The sequence below is a fragment of the Miscanthus floridulus genome, chromosome 19 (genome assembly GCF_019320115.1).
Source record: "Miscanthus floridulus cultivar M001 chromosome 19, ASM1932011v1, whole genome shotgun sequence".
Classification (NCBI taxonomy): domain Eukaryota; kingdom Viridiplantae; phylum Streptophyta; class Magnoliopsida; order Poales; family Poaceae; genus Miscanthus; species Miscanthus floridulus.
In genome coordinates, this window is record NC_089598.1 from 55,443,128 (window position 1) to 55,467,095 (window position 23,968).

Below are 23,968 nucleotides of genomic sequence, written 5' to 3' on the forward strand. Positions count from 1 at the left end.
CAGCCGGTTACGTACGTAGCTGAGGGAGAAACAAAACTAACACGATGGCCATGTAATGTGCCCGAGGTTCGCTGGAGGAAGCCTCTGACGGCAACATTTGTGGCGCTGCCGGAGCCCGCAGAGACGCGATGCCATTCCACGGTCCACGGCAGCCGCGCGCGCTACTGCACGGACGTCATGCGCGCGGCAGTTTCGTCTGGACCGCACAGCATGCTGTCACACCGGCCGGCCTGTCAGACAACCACGGCCGTGCACGTACATAGCTCGAAAACCTATTCAAGGCTGCCACGGCCACTTCCCCAACTGACTTGCAGAGAGATTAATTAATTTCCAGCACACAGGAGCATGCAATTGACCCGTCGTGATCAAACGCACGTAATCATCAACTAGCTAGAAGGAATAATTCATTTCGAGCAACATGTTAAATGATGGAATAATACAAAACAGTGATTGCAAACTGGAGAACTAATTAACGAACAGGTCTAGTCCATGCCAGCGACGACGGGCGGCGGAGTCCGGCAAAGCGGCGCGTGCACCGGCCAGCCTGCAGAGAGAGATTTCATGCATGCGCCGCCTCTTCTCTTATTATACACGCGCGGGAAACTAGCTAGGCTAGTGCGAGCCAGCACGCCCCGCCGGTGGACTTTCATTCGAAGAGCTTGCCTCGTCGGCGTGGAATCCAACGTGTTGGTGGCTTCCACCGGCCTGGACGAACGCCGCTCCTCCTCCGTAGCAGGGAACCACAGGGCGGTGGTCGCCGCCGTACATCTGGTACGACCGGCCGCCGAAGTGCGTCGCCGCCCCACTGGCAGTTGGAACCGGGCGGGGAACGGGCCGGGCAGCGTAACCTGCAGCAGGCGACACACCTTGGTGCGGGGGATGCCGGCAGACGGCAGCAGGGTGGTGCATCTGCTGCGCACTACCGTTGAGCGGCAGCGTGACGACGGACGAGCCGCGGCGCGAGCCACGCCCTGGGCTGCGCTCTTCGCCGCCCTCGCTCTCGCGCATGCGCTGGAGGAAGGTGCCGACGGGCGCAACGTAGTCATCGAAGCCGAGGTGGTTCATGGCCCACACGATGTCCTCGGAGGTGACGGTCTTGCGGCGCTCGGTGTGGCACCGCTCGTTGGCCTCGCCAGTGACGAAGCTGATGAACTCGGACACGCACTCCTGGATCACCTCCTTGGCGTCGTCGGAGATCTTGGCGTAGGGAGGCAGCACTTGGCGCATGATGCGGGAGACCTTGGCCACGGGCATCAGCCGGTCCTGCTCCCGGATCATCATCGCCGATTCCGTGTTGGCCACTGGCGGTGGAGCTTCATCAGTCGCCACTGCTTCGTTGGGAACAACAGCAGCAGCCGGCTCCACTGGCAAGGCGCAAGGAGCACTAGTTTTAGGGCTTTGGGGATTCATGGCTCGTTGTGTGGAGGTGTAGGTCTTCTCTGTGCTTGTAAGTTGGGGGTGTTAAATAGGAATTAACTAGCTGTATATGTTGGATGTTTGTGTATTTCCCAACCGAGTAGCTTGGAGGCAACAGATGTTAATTCACCTTGGCCATAAATAGCTCTGGGCAGGAAATACCTCTTGTCACTCATGTGGAGTGATGTGGAAACGTGGCATTCAGGCATTTCTCTACTAGATCTAGCCATCCCAACTTGGCTCCGCTCCCTCGAACCAGATAGTTAGCCAGCTAGTGATCCCGCGGTCATATTATTAATACTATATATATTAAAAGGATATTATATTATTAAACTAACCTTACTATTAACTCTGAACACAACATTGATATGTGCTCTTGTGTGTCGAGTTTGTGATGAGTGATTGTCATGAGTTTGGTTGAGTTTGGAGACTAACTGCCATTATGTGAGTTCGTGTGCAACATGTCTCTTGGTTGTGTTGGTGTGGAGGTGTGGAGCACAAAGATGGTCGACAAACATGGAGAAAGTCGAGTAGAGATATGGTGTGCCGATGGACTGGGAGCGGTGAAGGATGGACGTGAGGCTTGGATCGAGGGACCAAGATGGCCGGAAGAATGACTATGGTGGCTGACACTTGTAGACATCAACAAACAAGAGCACATGAGCAGGAGTAGACAGTGTTGACCAAGTCAAGATGGTGGTTGACAAAATCAAGTGAGGCGCAAGCGGACATGGTGATCGGGCGATCGAGGACGACGGTGACACATGTCGAGATCATGCAGGAGACGTAGTGGATAGGCTTCTCCAGGTGGTTTAGTGGTTTGGGCCTTAAAACTATTGGCTCGATGGTTTTTGGGTTTGGGCCTCAAAACCTGGTTGGAGTTCTGGCTACAAAGGAGGAGGCACGTGGCGTCATTGGGAAGCTTGCATCGAGGCGAAGCAAAGTCGTGAAGATCGAGCTTGTGGCCATTGGATGCTTGGATCTCAAGTTGAACCATTTTATTCTTGGGTTAAGTGGTTCAGCTAAAATATCTAAGTACTTGTTAAGGGTTGTGTAGTAGCTCTATAAATAAGAGGATGGCTGCTCCTAACCAGCCCATCTCTCTAGCTTTCACACATAGCCTAAGACATTAGTTCCGGTTTAAGTTTGCCTTAGTTTCCTGTTGTTTAGATACACAGATGAAGTGAGTGATACACCATCTTTGTTTGTTTTCGCTATAATCTTTCGTCTATAAGAACTGGATCTAGTTGATTCTCAGCAATAAAGAAATCATGTCCTCTAAGATCTGAGTCTAAGTTGTTACTTTGTCACTCATGCAATAAGCAAATACCTCTTGTCACTCGTGCGGAGTGCAAACGCGGCATTCAAACATTTCTCTATAGATCTAGCGAACCCAACTTGGCTCGATTCCCTAGAAGCAGATAGATAGCCAGCTCAACATCGACTAATTCTCATCTCCTTAACATGAATCTCCTTAACACGAGAAAATAAGTAGAGATGTTAATTGCGGCGAGACAACAGTTGATTGACAAAACAATAAAAGTTAACACAGATTCACGATAGGGAGAGTAAAATGAAAGATCTTGTCGAATAATCAAAGCTTGACAGAATATATACAATTTACAGATTGCTAACTTATTAGTTAGTCATTGTCGTCTCATTAACATGTGAACATAAAATTAAATAAGTTATAGTAATCCTTTTGCTTGCAGCGCCATCTGTTTTAGTCCACTCTAACAATCTCCATCTAGATTCCTCGGCAATGCTTGCAGCCTACTAACAGTCATTCCAACCTTCAAAAAGAATCTCATCTGATCATATAATTCCTTACGAAAGATTGTGCCATCTTCTATTTGAGACCATTCATAATACTCCATAACCACCACGTAAAAAATGATTTTTAGCAACAGTTCGATTTTTTGTAGGGGCGGCTGGTGATGGAGCCGCCCCTACAGTGGCGTGTTCGGGTGCCCAGACACCAGCCGCCCCTACAAATGGAACAGCAGGGGCGGCTGGTGTTACAAGCCGCCCCTACAAATGGGGTATGATTTGTAGGGGCGGCTCAATCACCAGCCGCCCCTGAAAATACTATTTGTAGGGGCGGCTGGTGATTGAGCCGCCCCTACAAATAGCCCCGTATTTATAGCACCGATTTGTAGGGGCGGCTCAATCACCAGCCGCCCCTTCAAATATCCTCCATATAAAACAGATGCAGCACCTTCTTCCTCCTCGGGTCACTCACTCCAACCCGTGAAAGAAAGGTGGGGAGGCCTTGGGCACCTCCCAAAAATTGCTCTACTAAGGGGGGAAGGTTTTGGTCTCAAATCCTTTGGTGGAGAGGTTGTAGAAGATAAAAAATGTTATTCCATACTTTTTTTTGAAGTTTTAATGGTTGGTTAGTGAGTAATTAGAGTTTTGTTTTTCTCTCTCTTCTATGGTGCTTGAGCTATTTATGAAGCAAATTAGACCTAACTTTTAAATGTACTAGGGTAAATTAGGGAGGGAAACAAGATCATACTCTTATTTGGTCCATGTTTCTTGATTTTAGTGAACAATTAGTTAGTTTTATGGATGTTTCATGTGCATGTGGATCTAGATCTAGGGTTTGGTTTTTTTATTAATTTCATTTTTGTAAATTTATGTTTGATGAAATTGGACTAGGGTTTGTATGAAAGATATTGGGTAAAGTATAATTGTTGCTAATTGTTGTCTTTTAAATTATTTATTATAATCAATAAATATGTATTTTAATTATTTATGGATAAATGGGCCGTTAATTAATTTTCTTTTACCATGGTGTGTTTGTATGCTTCATGTAATTATATTAGATTTATATCCATATATATCTGAAGTATATACAATTATTCTCAAGTAATTATTAATTTGTTTCATTTTTATATATATCTGAATAAGTACTCCTCTAATGTTTGTTTTGTTGTTGTTGTAAAAGATGGAGTACAGGAACTCTTGGATGTATGGTTCATTAAGGTTCAAGGCAGGTTTCCGTGAAGAGGTGGATAAATTTATTGAAGCCGCAAAGAAGCATGCAACGACATTGAAAGAGAATAAGGATACAATTATTTGCCCATGTAAAGATTGCAAGAATCGTATGGCATGGACAGATGTGACTATCATCAGATCACATTTGATTATGCAAGGATTTGTTGAGGACTACACAGTGTGGATTCATCATGGTGAAACGGTTATTGCTAACGACGAGGATGAGGAGGAATACGATGACGAAACCATAGAATACTTGTCTCAATATTCAGCAGAGCTTGATGCACAAATGGATTTTGAGTTTGGCAATGAACAAGGTGGTGATGCTGGTGGTTGGGATGGTAACGACGAAGGTGGTGCCAGTAATGATGGTGGAGCACGTGTCGGGGATGAAGATGATTTGGAGGACATGATTTGAGCCCTTGGACCAGAGATTTTACTAAATAGCCCGAAAGGTCTAGAAAATTTGGAAAGGGTGACAAAAGCATCGAAGGAGACTATGTATGGTGTTGAAAAGAGTTGTCCGATACATTGGACATTGCTACGTTTTGTGCTTGAGCTGCTCATCCTGAAGGCTAAGTACGGCTAGTCAGACTGTAGTTTCAATGATCTATTGCATCTCCTGTCATGAGTGCTGCCACAACCAAACTCAGTTCCCACCAACACATACCAAGCGAAGAAGGTCATAAGTCCATTGATAATGGGGGTTGAAAAAATCCATGCATGCCCCAACCACTGTATACTTTTTCGTGGCGAAACGTTCAAGTCACTGGATAAATGTTCCCGGTGTGGGGCCAGCCGGTACAAGAATAATGACCTTTATGGTGTGGATGAACCCTCCACGGGGAAAAAGAGGAATAAGAAGGGTACCAAAAAGGTGGTACAAGAATCTCAGCCCTAGGGGACACTCCATTAGGCAACGATACAAAGCAGAGAAGAATTCCTACCCTGGTAATGTGGTACCTGCCAGTGACCGACCGCTTGAGACGTATCTTCCTAAACCCTAAAGAAGCCGCACTCATGACTTGGTGGGATGATGAGCGCAAGGTGGATGATGATAAGATTGCACACCCGGCTGATTGTAGTCAGTGGCAAAGGTTTGATGAGAAGCACAAAGAATTCAGCGATGACCCAAGGAATGTACGGTTTGGCTTGAGCACCGATGGAATGAATCCCTTCAATGAGAGGATGAGCGACCACAGCACATGGTCAGTGATCTTGACCATGTACAACATCCCAACATGGCTGTGTCAAAAGAGAAAGTACCTTCTCCTCACTATTCTTATTTCTGGCCCTAAACAACCAGGCATTGATATAGACGTGTTCCTCGAGCCCTTGATGCAAGAAATGGAGAGGCTATGGAGGCATGGGGAGCAGATGTACGATGCGTTTCGAAAGGAGGACTTCATATGTAGAGCAATAATATTTGTTACTACCAATTATTACCCTGTGCTGTTTGCTTTGTCTGGACAGATCAAAGGGAAGATGGGATGCTTGGTTTGCTTGGATGGTACTACATGGGTGTACATGGATGCATCCAAGAAGATAGTTTACCTAAGGAACCGACGCTTCTTAAAGATAAGTCACAAGTACCGCAGCAAATTATTCTTTAGATTTTATGACAACGCCCCAGAGATTGAACCTCCTCTGGAGAGACGTCATAATGGAGAATACGTGTACAGAATGGTGAAAACATACGCGTCGTCTATGGAAAGAAGAATCCAGATGGGATGAACAGAGATAGAAGCACACCTCCTGTCAAAGGCGTACCTTTCAAGAAACAATCGATCTTTTTTCAGTATCTGCCTTATTGGCCAGACTTGGAGGTCCCCCATGCCATTGATGCTATGCACATGCAGAAGAATGTCTTTGAGAGTCTCATTGCTACCTTGATGGGCACAGGCAAGTCAAAGGATGGTCTAAATGCACGGAAAGACATGGTGCAGCTAAACATGATGCCACAGCTTCACCTGGTACCTGAGGCTAATGGAAAATACACTCTGCCCGCGGCGTGCTTCAACCTAACACCAGACAAGAAGAGAGCTATATGCACTTTCCTGAGAGGGATCAAAGTCTCGACTAGGTTTTCAGCAAATGTGAAGAAGCTAGTGTCGATGAAGGACTTAACAATAACACACTGCAAGGCTCATGATTGCCATGTGATGCTGACAGTATTTCTACCTATTGCAATCAGGGCTATAAAGCTAGAGTTCTTGAAAATGACCATCACCCGCATGTGCTACTTCTTTTCAAAGATCTCACAGAAGACGATTGGCAAGGAAGAGCTGAGTGACCTACATGAATTTGTGTTGGAGACACAAAACCAACTGGAGATGTGTTTACCTCCTGCTTTTTTTGATATAATGCCACATCTCATGATTCACATGGTTCATCAAATACAGATGCTTGGCCCTTGCTACTTGCATGAAATGTGGTCCTATGAGCGGTTCATGTCGGTTCTAAGTCGATACGTGCATAATCGAGCATACCCAGAGGGCTCCATGATGCAACCGTATACTGATGAATACTTGGCTATCATTATGGCATAGAGAAATGGTTGTTCGGATGATTGGGTCATGAAACAACACAAGCAACGACTAACTACATGGTTGAAGGACCAAAACATACCGCCTGGAGAAACCATAGACTCTATTACCATCAGTAGGTTGGCGGAGGGGCCATTGAGACAAGTGACATCTTGGAATGCTTATGACATCAATGGGTATATATACTATACCCACACAAAGGATAGTAAATATGTGAACCAAAACAGCGGTGTTCGAATAGAGGCTCTCAATGGATTAGGGCGAAAGATCCAATACTTTGGCATCATTGAAGAGATATGGGAACTTGACTATGGAAGGGATATAACGGTGGCCCTATTTCGATGCCGCTGGATCAAACAACACCAACTGAACGAGATTGGATTGAGAGTCCTGAACCTCAAGAATCTAGGCTACCAAGATGACCCTTGGGTGCTCGCTTCACGTGTCGTACAAGTTTTCTATATGTCTGGCCCACAAAGTAACCTCCCCCAAAGAAGAAGATAAAGCACGTGGTTGCCTCCGGGAAACAGCACATTATTGGAGTTGATGGCGTGGATGATGTTGAAGCTTACAATAACTACGATGAGATGCTGCTATTCACAGACTTTCCTAAGAAGATCAGTGTTGTGGAAAAGAACCTCCCCAAAGACATAATGCCATGGGAACGAAAAGGTGTCAAGGGAAAAGTCGTTACAGCGGGCTAGCTAGTTGTTGAATGTGGAGTGTTTGTGTGTGTGTTTGTAAGACTTCATTTATGCATGCGTGTGAGATTATATATTTATGTACGTGTGTAAGACTACATATTTTTGTATGTGTGTGAGACTACATTTTATGCATGTGAGACTACCCTTTGCAACATCCAGATGACTCTATTTGAACATCCACTCTATTACTACTAAAACTTTATGAAATCACTTAACACTTTATGAAATGAAGAAATGACAAAAATAAAAAATAGGAGATCTTGATGAGTTATATAACTCTTATATTCATCGCCTTTACAGCTGAAATCATTTAGTGTTTGAAAATCAGGTTTGAAGCTGTCATTTTCTAAAATTTAAAATTTGAATTGTCACATGAAGAAGTGATCAAAATAAAAGTTGAAGACAGTGAGGAGTTCAACAACTTTTATGTTCACGGCTTTTATTGTTGAAATCATTTAAGGTTTCAAAATCTTGTTTGAAGTTGTCATTTAGTGAAATTCAAAATTACAACAGTTCAAATTTGGTCAAATGAAAATATGATCAAAATAAAAGTTGTACATATTGATGAGTTGTACAACAATGGTATTCATGAGTTTTTCATTTGAAATCATTTACTCTTTCAAAATATTATTTCAAGTTAAAATTATTTGAATTTCAAAATTTGAATCGTTCAAACAAAGTCACATGACAAGATGACCAAAATAAAAGTTGTACATGTCGATGAGTTGTACAACTTTTATGTTTACAACATTTTCATTTTATTTAATTTAAAGTCATAAAATTGTAGTCGAAGTTTTAAAATTCAAATTTATAATTTTTGTTTTTTTTTGTTTTCTATATTGTTTTGACTACAATCGTTTATATATATATATTTCTTCATATATATAATAATACAAAATATTATATTTGTGCATATACACAATTGTTTTTATATTACTTTTATTTTGGTCACACTTGTTTTATACATACACAATTGTTTTTATAATACAAAATTAACAATTTAAAAAAATAAAAATATATTTCTAGGGGCGGTTGGATCAGCAACCGCCCCTACAAATGCATTTGTAGGGGCGGCTGGATTAGGAACCACCCCTACAAATGCATTTCTAGGGGCGGCTGGATCAAAAACCGCCGCTACAAATCATCCTGTCCATATATACGAGGGTGCACGGGTGTTGTCTTCATTTGGACGCTCTCTTCTCCTCCGACGCCATCAGGCTGCCCCGCCGACGCCGGCCCGCGCCCCTTCCCCGCCGACGCCGGCCCGCGCCACTTCCCCTCACCTGCACGCCCCATCTCCGCCCCCGCGCGCCTGCTCCTTCCCTGCACCCGCGCGCCTGCTCCTCCCCACCCTAGGGTTTCTGACCCCGCCGTCGACGCCCGCCCGCTCCCCGGTGGTTGGCCCCCGCCGGCCGGCCACCCTAGGACAGCCCGTGCGGGGAGTTTCCCCTGTGCAGGTCGCCCGCCCCAGGACCTGCTATAGCTCTATTTCGCGCGATGGTTGATGGCCGTCTTCAACCTCCGATGCTATCAGGCTGCCCCGCCGATGCCGGCCCGCGCCCCTTCCCCGCCGACGCCGGCCCGCGCCACTTCCCCTCACCCGCGCGCCCCATCTCCGCCCCCGTGCGCCTGCTCCTTCCCCGCACCCGTGCGCCTTCTCCTCCCTGCCCTAGGGTTTCTGACCCCGCCGCCGACGCCCGCCCGCTCCCCGGTGGTTGGCCCCCGCCGGTCGACCGCCCCAGGACAGCCCATGTGGGGAGTTTCCCCTATGCAGGTCGCCTGCCCTAGGACCTGCTACAGCCCTGTTTTGCGCTATGGTTGACGGCCGTCTTCAACCTGTGTGCGTCGCCGGCACCTCGTCTCCAGCCTCCACTAGTCCCCGCCACATCTCGATCTGCTGGAGGAGCTAAGCCCATCGGGGATGAAGGTATGCTACGTGCTAGTTATGATGATGATATTTGCAATGTTGCGGGTGGTGGCTGTCTCCTGGACTATCCCTGATCTGTACATTTTGACTATCCACTGGATTATCGCTGAATTATTCTAGCATACTGCTTGAGTACAGAATTATTTCTTTAATGATCTGTTCTGACTTCCTGGATTACATACTATAGTAAAACTTAATTATTTGTTTTTTATCAGCAAGTACACATGTTATTTCTTATTTGCAGTATGATATAATATGATTTGTGGTAGGTTCTTTAATGATCTGTTCTTATTTGCATTGTTCTTGCATTGTTCTAGTATATTACATTAGCTTCAATCCGACATAAACACTTATATTTGAACTGTGCAACAAGTAGAAATGTAAAAGCTTAAACACTTATATTTGAATGGTGCAAATTAATATTCAATCCTTTTGTGTGCTCAAGGTGAAATAAGCACCGGAACTGAAATTATGTTTGTGATACTAACAGAGTCAATCTTCTATTCTCCATAGTAATGTAATAACAACAATGGCTGCTTTTAATAAGTTATAAACAAACTTAATGGATCACTGACACATTATAGAAAAAATAGAATTAGATTAAGAAGTCATATGTTGTTGTATCTCGGCCTAAAGCTCCAAGCTAACTACTGTTAGTCGACTAAACAATTCTTGGTAAACTACCTTAGCTATGTACCAGCAGGTTGCCAGTAGCAAGTTACATGAATAAGATATCTCCATCAGTCCTTCTATGTTACCACTCTTTCTCTGTCTTTTTGGTTCTTTTTCATGGTTGTTTCTTGATGCAACATCAACACTTCTTGGCAGACTTGCAGCTTCTTCCTCTAGTTGGCTACACACTTGCATCAGCTTCTTCTCGTATTATACATACACTGTATTTGCTTTGATGCTATTGTCTGTACTCTTACTCGTACTACTCTCTATACTACTCTACTACTACAAAGTTAACTGGATATGTGCCTACTACTTCTCTTACTACTACATAACTACTGCCACTGCTCTATACTACTACTACTACTCTGTACTACTTAACTGCTGCTGATACTCTATACTACTACTTAACTAATACTTAAGTTGTCCTTGCTACTACTTTATACTCTTACTCTTACTACTACCTCACTACTCTTACACTACTACTCTTACTACTACTCCACTACTCTTACTACTCCTACTACTCCTCCTCTTACTACTCCTGGGCATGCTTGTACAACTGGGCATGCTTGTACAATTGGATGCCCCAATTTGGATCCACCACTGCTCCGCTCTGCTTGTGCTCAAAATTGAAACAGGCTTCCAAGTGTAGAAGCTGTTAATGCTTATCTTGGACATGATGATGGCTATTTCGATTTTTACACGCTGAGCAAAGTGCTTAGAGTAATGGGAACTATACATGATGTTCATGCCCATTTTGATTCACACACGAGCAAAGTGCCTTAGGTCAATGATGTTAGATTTTTAGGCGCAGGAGGAGCACCCTTAGGTGTGGTAGCCGCACCTTACTTACGATTGTTGTCTGCAATTTTTGCTAGCTAATAATCAGTACACCCCCTCAGTGCATCCTCCCTGTCTAATTAGCACTATTTCCTAATGGTATCTGTGGACTGATTAGTAGCTTTGATGAGAACTTGGGTTATTAATTGAGACCTAAGGCACTTTGCAATGATGTTTCTATACATTCTTAATAGTATTATTTCCCATCTGTGAACTGTTGGTACTCGTTTCCTGCCATTTGCAACAGCTCATTAGCTCATTAATCCTAGCTGTTCTTTCATTGTATGCTTGCAGCCTTGCACTTGTTTGTTTAATTAGTGGGACTTCGATTCATCCAGTTTTATTTTTTTGGGAATAAATATCTGCTGAGTATAAATAATCCTTACATTTATATTATTCTTCTTACATTGTCATTTGTATGCTTGCAGCCTTACACTTGTTTGTTTATATTATTGTGGCCGGTGGCTACTAATCTTCTCTGTACTTGCTGTCTTCTCTGTACTCCTCTTCTACTACTACTCTCCTCTACTCCACTCTACTCCTCTCCTCTCCTAAGTAGCTGTTGCTTTTTTTTGCTACTTCTACTACTTCCCTACTACTACTATCTACTACTTCTGATTGTCCGATCTGCTTATCAGGTTCGGAAGATATTAAGCATATAATGTTCTTACATTGTCATGTTGCTTTTTCTGGGAAGCAGCACCTGCTTTTTTTTGCCAAATCTCCCCTCTCCTCTATTTGTTGCCACCTTTCCTATCCTCTATGTTTTGGAAGCAGCACCTGCTTTTTTTTTGCCAAATCTCCCCTCCCCTCTCCTCTCCTTTGTTTTGCCGATGATGAAATCGTCCAAGTCCATACATTATATGGAATATGGGCTAATAATCAAGAACTTGTGAGGAACTTGGCATCATTAGCAGCCGCACCTACATTACCTTCTCCTCTCTTCTTTGTTATGATGCCTTGATGCTCCAAGTTCAAGATCAGATGTTGTTTGACATGTTTCTGAGGCCTCTACCACTCTACTTCTCGTTTTTTTATATATTGTTATTTTATAGGACTACTTTGGTTTATAGACCTTTTTGATTTCTTATACCTTCTCACGTACCTAAAGCACACTTTCTTGCATCTATTAGAACAAAGCGCGAAATAATGTCGCGGACACCAGACAATGTAGCCTGATGCCCCGAGCATGATGAGCAGCCAACCCTTGAGGAGCAAGCACTAGAGGACCAGCTTACTCAGGAACAGTTCAATAAGGAGGTACAAAATTATCTAGAAGTGATGCTTACTTAGGAGCAGTGTGACGAGGAGGAAGGCCCCAACGAAGAGGCTGCTGAAGGTGAAGAAGAAGAGGATGATGCTGATGATGACTCAGAAGAGGGATATGTAAGTCCCGAGGATCCTTTTCCATGTGAAGCCAGAAGGAGGCCAACGGAGGAAGATTTGGACAAGGACTTTGACCCGAACGAGGAGGTAGGGAAAAAACCTTAGCTTGTAAATTTTGCTAAAGCTTTGGCTATGTTACCTCTGCTAACACTTTGACCTACCATATATACAGGTCCCTCCTAAAACTCGGAAAAGACGACGTCGACATCTGCGACATCTCGCTGGACAAGACGGAGTAGAGGAAAGGAGAGCAGAGGCAACAGCCACAGAGTTAGATCATGATGCCTCTGCTCCACAACCTGAAGACACAACCACGACTACCAAGCCTAAGAGGAAACGAGGGGATAGAAAAGGAAATCTATATCCAGATAAGTCATGCTATGTGATAACAGAGGTCGGGCCAGTAGGGGAGGTCCTTGAGCCAAAGGAATTAAGAGGACGATTTCGTAATGCGATCGGGGCCCTAGTAAGAGATAAATTGAACCCAGCAATCCCTAACTAGAAAGAGGTACCAGAGAACAAAAAGAATGAACTATGAGATAGGCACCTGAGGGTCAATTTTAGATTTTCAGAGGGTAAGCACGAATTGGTAAAAAAATGCTTTCAGGATGATGGGAGAGGTATTCCAACATTGGAGGTCAAAGCTCAACACGAAGTATATCCAAAAGGGGTTAACTCCCTTCAAAGAGTTCGGCAAAATAACTCCTAGTCAATGGGAGCTCGTGGCTCAGAAGACTTCACCGGAGGCATTGGAGCTCAGTGCCCGTAATACCGAGCTGGCAAAGAGGAACAAACACCACCATCATCTAGGCCTCGGTGGCTACTATGCCAAGGAAGAGCAGTTTAGGAAGATGGACAAAGAGGCCGCAACTGCTGGGAATATCGATGTGACGAATCTGAAGATACGCTCAAGGAACTAGATATATGCGAGGAGTACAGAATCATCCGACAGTAATCTTAAGTTTAATAAGTCGAAGACCCAAGAGACGGTATCAAGGATACTAAAATATGTTGAAGACAAGGAGAAGGGCTCCTTCAATCCTTCCAGAGAGAGGGATGAGCTTAGCCTTGGCTTGGGAAACAAGGAGCACACAGGCCGCACCAGGGGGCTAGGGAAAAGGACGACCTGGAAGCAAGGATTCGAAGAGGACAGGCACATGTACAAGAAACATGGTTGAGACTGAGAGGCTAATCTTGAGCTCCAAGTGAAGGCTCTAGTTGCAAAGGCGCTGGAGGAGCAAGGATTGTCTATGGAGCCACAGATATTAGTGACGCCACCAGGAGAACTGGCATTAGTTGGCAGCCCTCCGAAAGTTCCTAGCTACCAAGGTTCCACTATAGCCACAACCCCCGTCGATCGCATAGGGAACCAACTAGTTGCACCTTGGTGTTTCTTAGCGGCCGACAGAACACTGTGATGGAGGTGGCAATGGGTGTGGCACATCCTCCCGATGGCTTACACCACAATAATAAGATACCGCCGGACTACACTAGGCTTGAGGTGCATACCGTGAAGCCCTAGTTCATGCAGTGGAGGATAGACTACGCAACTCCCGAGGGGCTGGTGTTACTTAGAGACATTATTGGGCAGTTCATCCTCTGGCACAAACGGGACATTATATTGACTGCTTCTTCGCCGCCTCCCCCTCTCCCAAATTTGGAGCGAGTTGTTGTGGTTGGTGAGATATTTTCACCGTCTCGTGACCACCACGTACCTAAGATGCCACATTCTTCCCCGCCTCCTAGCGAGCATATGCCTGATGAGATGCCACAACCTTCTCCAGCTCATACCAAGCAAGTGCATGATGAGATGCCACAGTCTTCTCAACAAGCACAGCCGATACATGAACAACGAGTGCCTCCTGAAGAAGGTGATGCACAAGAAGACGAGGATGTGCCTGAATGGGAACTTCGAAAGAAGATTCCAATCAACATAAGGCCAGTTTATGTTCCAGTGAAAGACGTCTCGTTGGTGTCCAAGTGGTATTCACATGACCAGTTCAAGCCTGAGAACCAAGTTAAACAAGTCCCATCACGGGGTTCTGAGGAGGCCGTAACTAGCAAACTCCACCAAATTGCAAAGCAGTATCCAAATGTTGATGACATCAAATGGTCAAAGGATTGCCCAAAAACATATGAAAGAGGCAAGCCCTTCATACCAAACCGGGACATGCAGCGCCTACCACTTGGAATGAGAAGGTTCCATGATTGGTACTTGCGTGTTCTCCCAATGAGCATAGATCTCGTACAAGCAAGCTTCCCCACCGGCTCATTTGGAAGCCCAACTGGGAAAATTGTCTTTGACTTCAATGACATGCACACATGCTTTCACTAGGGAGAAATGGAGATGAATCTAATTCGCACATGATGCTTGTAAGTCCTTGTCCTCCCGATATGATATGAATGTAATCTTTGAATTTTGTTGTAACTAACCAACGCCGTGATTTGTAGAATGCAAGTGCACATTGTCAAACAAATGCCAAGTCTGAAAGCCAGGTATGTAGACCCTCAAGCTATAGCCCAACCAAATTTTAATTACCCTAAACAGTGGACACTGGATGCCAAAGAGCTAGCTGCTGCAAAGACTCTTCGGGAGAAAGTGCGCATCCGTACGGCGAAACTAAAGGAAGAGTCCCTTAAGGTTGCGGCATACATTGCTCTGGCTTTCAAAAATCTACAACAACACTCTACTATATGGCTACCATACAACTTTGAGTAAGTTCAACTATATACTTAAAGCTTTGTTCGTTATATTTTATTCGATGCAAAAGAGCTTATCTAGTTCTATGATTAAATCCATGCAGCAACCACTGTATTTGTATAGCCGTCGATGTCGGGAGGAGCATGGCATGGGTCTTTGATTCAATAGATAAGGATCCGGCGACATACAAAGACTTCATATCGATTCTCAAGACATATACATATCGATAATCCTCATTAGCTTATATGTTTGTATACATACTTGTAACGTTCACTTATGGATACTAACAAGTTGTATTTGCTAAAATAATTCGAACAGGGCATTTAGGTTCTATGTCACTCATCATCATGGAAGGCATGATCCAGCGAGGAAGGAAAAGCTGGCTATAAAAACACTATGTGCGGTAAGTGTAACTTACTTCTTCAGTACTCCGTTACATGGCTGTCAAAAGCATTACTTAACATTTTCATATGCAAAACACACAGTGCCCCAAGCAGAAGCCTGGGAGTGTATATTGTGGATACTATATATGTTCTATAATGGGTAACACCAGTGCCTACAGGAGACACCCCTTAAGGGTAAGTTTGAACCTCTTCATCAGTAGTATAAAAACTTCGTACATGGTATGAAATACTAAACCGAAACTTGTTCTCTTGTAGTGGAGAGAAGAGAAAGGAATGAAAAAAGACCCATACAAGGATTACCAACTCTTAGAGCTCGTCGGCGACCTTTGCAACTTCATATTGGACCAGATTGTACACGTCAAAGGCGCCTACCATGATTGAGAGTCTGACTTAGGTAGAAATCCTCAGTACCAGCACCTTCGTGAGACTAAAAGGCTAGCTCTAGGACGTTGATAACAATGTTTATGGAATTTGTATATTAAATGATGGATTGTATATATCGTTACGAATTGGACTTATAATTGTAGTTTATATAATACTATTGTGCTTGTAGTCGCGTTTGGAATGTTGGTCGCGGGGCGTTCGGCAACGCGAACGCGGTTCGGAACGTTGGTCGCGGGGCGTTCGGCAACACGAACGCTAGATGGAATATGCGGAAACAAACAGTTCTGGTCGAATTTGAATTGTAAATTTGAATTTTTTTTTGCGGGAAAACGTACTGTAGGGGCGGTTCTAGATTCAACCGCCCCTACAAACAGGTATTATAGAGGTGGCTAGCACTACAGCCGCCCCTACAAATCGATTTGTACGGGCGGTTGGTGATTGAGCCGCCCCTACAAATCGATTTGTAGGGGCGGTTCGTAATACCAGCCGCCCCTACAAATCGATTGGTAGGGGCGGCTCAATCACCAATCGCCCCTACAAATCGATTTGTAGGGGCGGCCTGGGAACCGCCCCTACAAATGCATGATTTGTAGAGACGGTTCGGTAGGGGCGGCTGGCCAAACCGCCCCTACAAAGAGTTACCAGTCGCCCCAAAAAATACTTTTTGTAGTAGTGAACTTCAAACACAACTCTTAAAACTTGACCATTCAGATTGAACACCGGACTAGATAGCATTCTGCTTACTCCATATCATCAAACAAACTCCTAAAACTTGTCTCTGTATTGGCACGTGAAGGTGAAATAATACCCTCTACCCTTAACAACAGACTGATCTCTCTAGCATCCAGCTTCACATGGCTTCTGTATGATAAATCCAGGTAGGCTGTAGACAGAAGATCTGTTGGTTAGTGCGATTGTACCAGCATAGGTGTGATTAATACCACCTTTAGAAAACTGCACCGCCTTGCACTTAGGATAAAATTTGGTCACCAAGATGCATAGTTTCTCTTCTTCGAGTTTAACCAAGAGAGCAGCAGACTCTTTAAAGCCATTAGCGAAACGGATGGATAGTTCCTCGGATGAGGCAGTGATCTTATACTGAGTGTGAAGGTGCTTTTACCTTCTCTTAAAATAACTGATCCAACACAGAAATAATCAATCCGTCCAACTTGCTTCACTATCACCACACTGGGAGAAATTTCCCTGAAGAGAGCATGGTATTCATTCTCCATTTTCTCCATGAGTCCTATTAATAGAAAACAAAACAAAAACAAGGGGAAACATCCATCAACTAATTATCTTAGAAAACTTTAGAGTCCAAAAGTTTCAGTCACAACTCAAAATGTAACAATATAATATTTCTCAGTGCTAGCTCGAACACTCGTCCATCTATTTGGCAGTGTTGTTATTGCAAACCAAAATTATGCAATGATAAGAATTATTTATGTCACGATTGCAATCAAGGAGTGTGCCTTTGAGCGACAACAACAATGATATAGCAAAGGGCCGGGTTATCCTACGACTAGTGGCGTTCTCCCTTCTTGCTCGTCTCTGGCAGCCGCACGCTACCGCCGCCACCCACTGGCAGTACATTTCTCCCTCTGAGCTCACCAGAGCTCCATCCCCATCCCCCACACCCCGACCCCAACCTATCCTGGCATGCAACAGGTCGTGGAATATAGTTTTTTTGGGGGTGCAAAGCATTGGTAAAATGCACTTGCTACACATGGATCACACAGTTATAAACTAAACAATATCGCAGCAGGATAAAATCAAACGCCCACGTTGAGAGGGGAGAAGAAAATGGAAGAGGTACCCCCACTCCGGTCGATCGACCCCCAACCGTAGGCACCTGGACCCACCAGCGGATTGGAAGGAGAGGGAGAGCAGCGACGGAGACGAGATGGCGACAGGGCGAGAGCGAGAGCTATGGGTGAAACCCCTAGCTATGGCGTGGTGGTGAGTGGAGACGACAGGGCCATAGGCGAGTGAGGCTGTGAGGGCGAGTGGTAGATGTGGGCTCGTGGCAGCCGCTTTGTGCCTAAAAACACATTCTGGTAGGTTAGGCTCTCTCTTTAGGCCTTTTTTCTCTGTAGACATTGTTGGAGCTTCTCGGCCGACTTAATAAAAAATCTTATTAAATATGTACACATGAGAATGACTTTCAAAGCTACAACAAAACCAAAAATAGTGAAACTAAAGCCACCAAAAACATATTTTCCCCTGATTTCAGCGTTTTTGAGAAGCCCAAGCTTACTGATTTTACTGAAGTCAAGGAATATTTTGACGTCCTCTGTTTTTTCATTAAAAGTGTAATCCCCAAACCAATTTTAGAAAATTACATAATATAAAAGTTAGTTCTCTAAACTGAACTCTCATTCTCTTTCCCACCAACACTTCCACTCCCACTAAATAAATAAATAAAATTCTTGACTCCTTTCGATTGCCCACAAATCAGGAAGAAATTCTAAACATCTTTCAGTTACCATTAAAAAGCCAGGCGTGGCGTTGCCATGCACTTGTTGGAGGAAACCAGCATGTGAATCCAAGTCGTTCAATGTGTTGTTGATGTTTATTAGCCGCCTTCCTTTTGCTAGTCTGGCTAGATGGCTGGTTCATTTCAAAATGATCCTAATGACTTCTAAGCTTACCATCTTGTTGATAAGGTTTAAAACTTCTGATGCTCCTTGGCGATGCCTTCGAATACAGCGTGGAAATAGAGGGCTACTATGACCAGCACGCTATCACTAAGTGTAACACCCTAGGTGTTTGGCATCCACAAAATTGCATTTCATTTCATAAACATATGCATCATCTATCTCATTATGTCATTGTCACTGAAACATACATATGCAACATTCGCAATTCTGTTTGTTTCATACTTGGTTTGCGTGTGAATGGTAGTAGTGCAACATGTGAATGCAACATGAGTTTCTCATACCTTGAAACATGGCAACATGGTAGTAATTTGACAAGGGTGAAATTGCAACAAAGTCATGAAACATGTGAAACATGGAATTGCAACGTTAGAGTGAAATTGATTGTTTTGGTTGCTTCATCACATGTGATCATTAGAAGTTGGTGTAGCACTTGTGTAGAGTGGTGAATTATGGTCTAATACACCTTAATTACTCTTAGGGTAATTGATGGGATATTGTTCATGTGGATCAAAATGACAAAAATGCCCTCTAGTGGAGGTTTGACTTAGAATGACCTATAAAGTGCCACCGTTTGACTGATTCAAAAGACCAACCTAGAGACCTTGCATGGCTGTGCACCCTTTACCAAAGTTGTAGCCAATTTATCAAGGAACAAAAGTTATTTTGTGACCACCTCATGAAAATGTGTGGAACAGCATCAAACATGGCCCAAAAGTCAGATTTGGGGTGGAATTCTACACTTAGAATTTTTCTAAGTCCTTAAGACGATTTTCAGTTTTGTGTGTCATTGTTTGGAGCCTTGTATCTCCCTAACTAGGCCGAACCAACTCGAGCTCCAATTGACGAAGTTGTTGTACTCACTTAGATCTTCAATTTTGTTAACTATACCATGAACCAGATCGCCACCGTTTGGGAGTTACGGATCGTCGAATTCACGCTGTCAGTCATCGTCGTAGAACACTGAATCAACGTTTCAGAAAACTGGCAGAGCCCGCCATGGCCGACCGGCTCAGGAGCTAAACACCGCGTGGCGTGCATGCTCTGCCAACGTCTCCACGTCGTGCGTCCGAGCTCCAGATGAAAGCCAGCGCCTCGCCACTCGCTCTTCATCTCGCCAGTTCATAGACTTGCCATTTCCTTCCTCCGCGAGCACGGCAACCGGGATGCCATGGCAGCCACCGAGCCAAAATCCACCTCAACCGAGTGCCTTGGTCCGATTCATCCAAGCCACAGCACCACCGTGAGCTCCTCCACGTCCGTGACCACCCCGTCATCGCGTTTTCGCCTCAGGTAGAGCTCACCGTGAGCGCGGCTCCACTAGGTCGCCATAACCGCCGCCGGCAGAGCTCGCACGCGGTTGTGTCGCTCGAGCCCCTTGCTGTCTCATCTTCTCCTTGCTCTGAGTCCTAGGTGTGATGCTGATGCTCGTAGGGTCACCCATTAGGGTCGTGACGCTGTCACCTTGCCGGAGCCGGCCAACCCGTGGCCGTGCGCCGCCATGGCCGTCACCATTGCCTTTAGCCACGGCAATAGCTTCAATAGATGGTTCCACTAGATGCGCATGGGTGAGGCGAACACCGTAGCACCGATGGCCTCGCCGGAGCTGTCACCGGCGATGAGCTACGCCGCCGTCCTTTCTTCCTCCCCTGTCTGACTCACTGACTCGCGGGGCCCCTTTGTCAGTCACTGAGCGGAGGCAGGAACCTGACCTGGGCCGCGTCGAGTCTAGGCTACGCTTGCGCGTGCTTCGCGTGCCGCCGAGCTTTTTCGGGCCGGCCCAGCCGTAGGATTAGGTTTTCCATTTTCTGGTTGTTTTATTCTTTTCACAGATTTGTGTATATATTCAAAAATGTGTATCTCCTAGTTGGTAGATCCAAATGATGTGATTCCAATTTTGTTGAGCTCCTAGTAATGTCTAGTTTTTATTAAAAATATAATTTATGCCATGTTCTGTTATGAAAAATGGAGTTGCTAATTATCTCTTTTAATCATGTGGGAAATAGGGGTAATTATATCTTTTTCTGTGTAGCTCCAAATGGCATGAAAATTTTATGGTATACTGCTCATATCATGAATAGCTTGTAGTTAAATTTTCATATATTTTGGACACTGTATGTAGGAGTTAGAAAATTCTCTTGTTTGCATGGATGGATCTTGTGTGAATTTTCATAATTTTTCTATAGATCCAGTAAAGGTAAAATTTGGTGAGTGCTATTCTTATGCTAGAATGATGCTAGGAAAAATGTGAAATCTATTGCTTGACACTTTCAATAGGGTTTCCTAATTATGCTAGAAATAGACATGCCATCTGTTATTTTGGATACAGCAAGTTCTGCTTGCCCAATTGCTTTGAAATTTTTATGGCAGTCTATGTGAAGCATGAGATAGCTACTGTAATTTTTGTAGATTTTTCTAAATAGTTTTACTATATATTGCTTTAATCACCTAATTAACTAAATAAATTAGAAAAGGATATTAAATAATTTATTTAGAAGTTGGCACTATACTTTCTGATGTTCCTCTGGTATGCACAACAAGTTGGTAAACTTGGTTTGGTCCAATTATGCTTTTGCATCATCACTAAATAATTAATTTAGTAGACCTGTCATTTCTAGACAGATTCTAGGTTTACTTAAATTCGATTTGGTTAACATAAGAATCATGCTTTGATATTTACAAATGAATTGCCAGACGACACCGGAGGTTCAGGAGGTGCAGTCCTCAGGAGAAGTGCCAGACGAGGTCGCCGTTGAGTGCCCGGATCACCGTCTGTGCAACTTTGTGAAAGGCAAGCCCCGAAGCATATTAAGCCTCCTAATTTCCGAAATGCAGTTAAAGTATTATTGTTACATATATATATTGTTGCATTAAGTTTAGGTGTTGGATACAAACACTTGCTGCATTGGTTATCCAATCCTTGTCCAGATATTGATACCTTGAATCCTATGTAGCTCAGGCTCGTGTAGTGCTTAGCCCTGCTTAAACGTGGTAGAAGTCAGGTGATTTCCTATCACCTGCGAGATATAGGAATATACATATGTCATGGTTGGCTATATTTGCTATCGTGGAAAAGAACCTGTCTTAACTTGAAATGAAGACCTGGCAAAGGCTTGCCAGTTTGCAGTGACTCTGTCTGTGTCGCTTAAGGACTGAATCTTAGAGCCTTTCCTGTTCATGTTGAACACATGCCTCTCTCTTAGTTGGTCGGGTCTAGAGACCGACCACGAAGCCGAGTAGCTCACCTTAGGCTGGGAGTCGATAAGTATAAAGTGCGCCTCGGAAGGGAGCCGTAGGCGTGAGTCCAAGGGCAGGTGATTTAAAAGTCCTGATCATCCTGGCAGAAGGGTAATCCCTGAGAGTGTTGGCGCTGATCGAACCCACGAATTTGGTTCCTGAGTTGTTCCAAAGGTGACCCACGGCTACCCTTGCAAAGTATGCCAGGGTGAGAGTTAGGAATACCCCCTCAGCTGAGTTGTAATTCGATTCGAGTCGCCGTCTCTTCCGGTTAGTGAGAACTTGACGGGCTTATCTCCAAAGTAGATACACTAAATAACATAATGGTTCAGAAATGATGATATGATGATGACAACCTTATTATACCTGCTATGGTTAATATTGATTGCTCCTAATAAGTGAGTGCTCTAGTACAGGTGCTAATCTAGTGGACAGGTAAATGATGATAAGCTTGATGCTAAGTTTTAATTGGTCACTATATTCATAAGCTCTTTTATGCAACTATGTCAAGCTAGCCCACCTCATAAGCCTTGCATGACCCTTGGTGTCCTTTATTTTTGGTTTTGACGGGTAAGTCTAGCTGAGTACCTTCTTGTACTCAGGGTTTATCTCCCACCTATTGCAGATGACCAGTTCTACTTTGGTTGCTGCAAGTATTGCCTTCTCCCGGCTGGGGATGAAGACTAGACCATTGGGCACGGTCTCTCCTAGTTCTCATACCTGATGATGCTTTTGTGGGACATGACTAAGATCTAGCAATGTATTTGAAACTATGAAGTTATGTACTAAACTATGTTGCTTCCGCAAAAATCTAAACTTGGTTTGTAATATTCTATTTGAACTCTTATGGATGTAATCCGAATGCTACTTGTGAAATGTTGTAACAAATGATGTGCTATGTTGAATCACTACAGTCTTGGTTTGTATGTTGAGAGTTGGTTGAAATCCTTCATGGTTTCCGGACTACCGGGATTATGGGAGCTTAAGTACAGGAATTTGATCACTTCGGTGATTGTTTTTGTACTTACGTTCTTATGATTTGGTCGGTTCTGTTACAGCTGGTATCAGAGCAAGATTCGACACTAAACATGTCATTTGTGTATTTAAAACAAAAGTATTTGTGAAAATTCTAAATTAAATACTAGGTATTGCCAGTGGTCATATCCTTTATGCCCAAATAAGGACTCTTAGGTGGCTTATTAAAGTACTAACTTGGGGGTTCCTACTTGTTTTTGTTTCGTTGTCCATACGGCGTGCTATTGTATGGATGCCATCCGCTTGGGTGATAATGTATGGATCAAAATACCTCTACGCTCTGGTAAGTGGGAGTTGTGAGAGCATGACCATCCAACTGTCGGTCTAGGGGAGAGTAGTTGTGGTTGCTCGCATACTTACATGTTCGATCATGTATCTATGAGAGTACTTAAATGTGGGTATCTCTGTCGGGTAGCTGTGATACTACAGTATATACATCGAGGGATGTATGTATGAAAGTATTTAGTTTACTGCTTACTTTACATGCATTTTGGGAAAGTATTGGGCTGAAATGAAATTTGCTGTAGGTACACTAATAACGTATCATTGTAGATCGACTAGCTACCATATATGAGAGAACGTATGTATGCCACCATATATTTCGCTAGCCTTTAAATTTTTCTAGGTTTGTGAGGACGTACGGATCGTGCATGCATCATGTTCAAGCATACATGGCATTTCTTGCATTACTCCCTCCTTTAAAATATGATTGTCCTGACTAATTAAATTTCGTATCCCTTAAATGATTCTTCCCTTATGTTGCAACTTTTTGCTATAGATGGCGCACATGAAACGCACCGCTCGCAAGTCCGCTGGAGGCAGGGCGCCTCATCACCAGTTAGCTCCTCGTGAGCCCCGTCCGGAGCCTACTAAGGCGGAAAGGCTGAGGGCAGAGCTGGCCCGGGTGACTACTGAGAGGAGTGCGGCTCAGCACCGTTTGGAGCAAGTAACACAGGAACGGGACCAAGAGACCCTAGAGGTTCAGAGGTTGATAGTTGCTTACCGCAACTGTGAACGTATGTTGATTCACGTGCTGAACCAGCGGAATGAAGCCTGGCA

General features: G+C 44.2%; 1 protein-coding gene across 1 annotated transcript; it reads right to left on the reverse strand.

Annotated features, from left to right (window-relative positions):
- Positions 1-612: 612 nt before the first annotated feature.
- Positions 613-1,410, reverse strand: LOC136525348 (nuclear transcription factor Y subunit B-6-like). Its single transcript, XM_066518351.1, has one exon. It carries the CDS (start codon positions 1,408-1,410, stop codon positions 613-615), a length of 798 nt encoding a protein of 265 aa, XP_066374448.1.
- Positions 1,411-23,968: the final 22,558 nt, after the last annotated feature.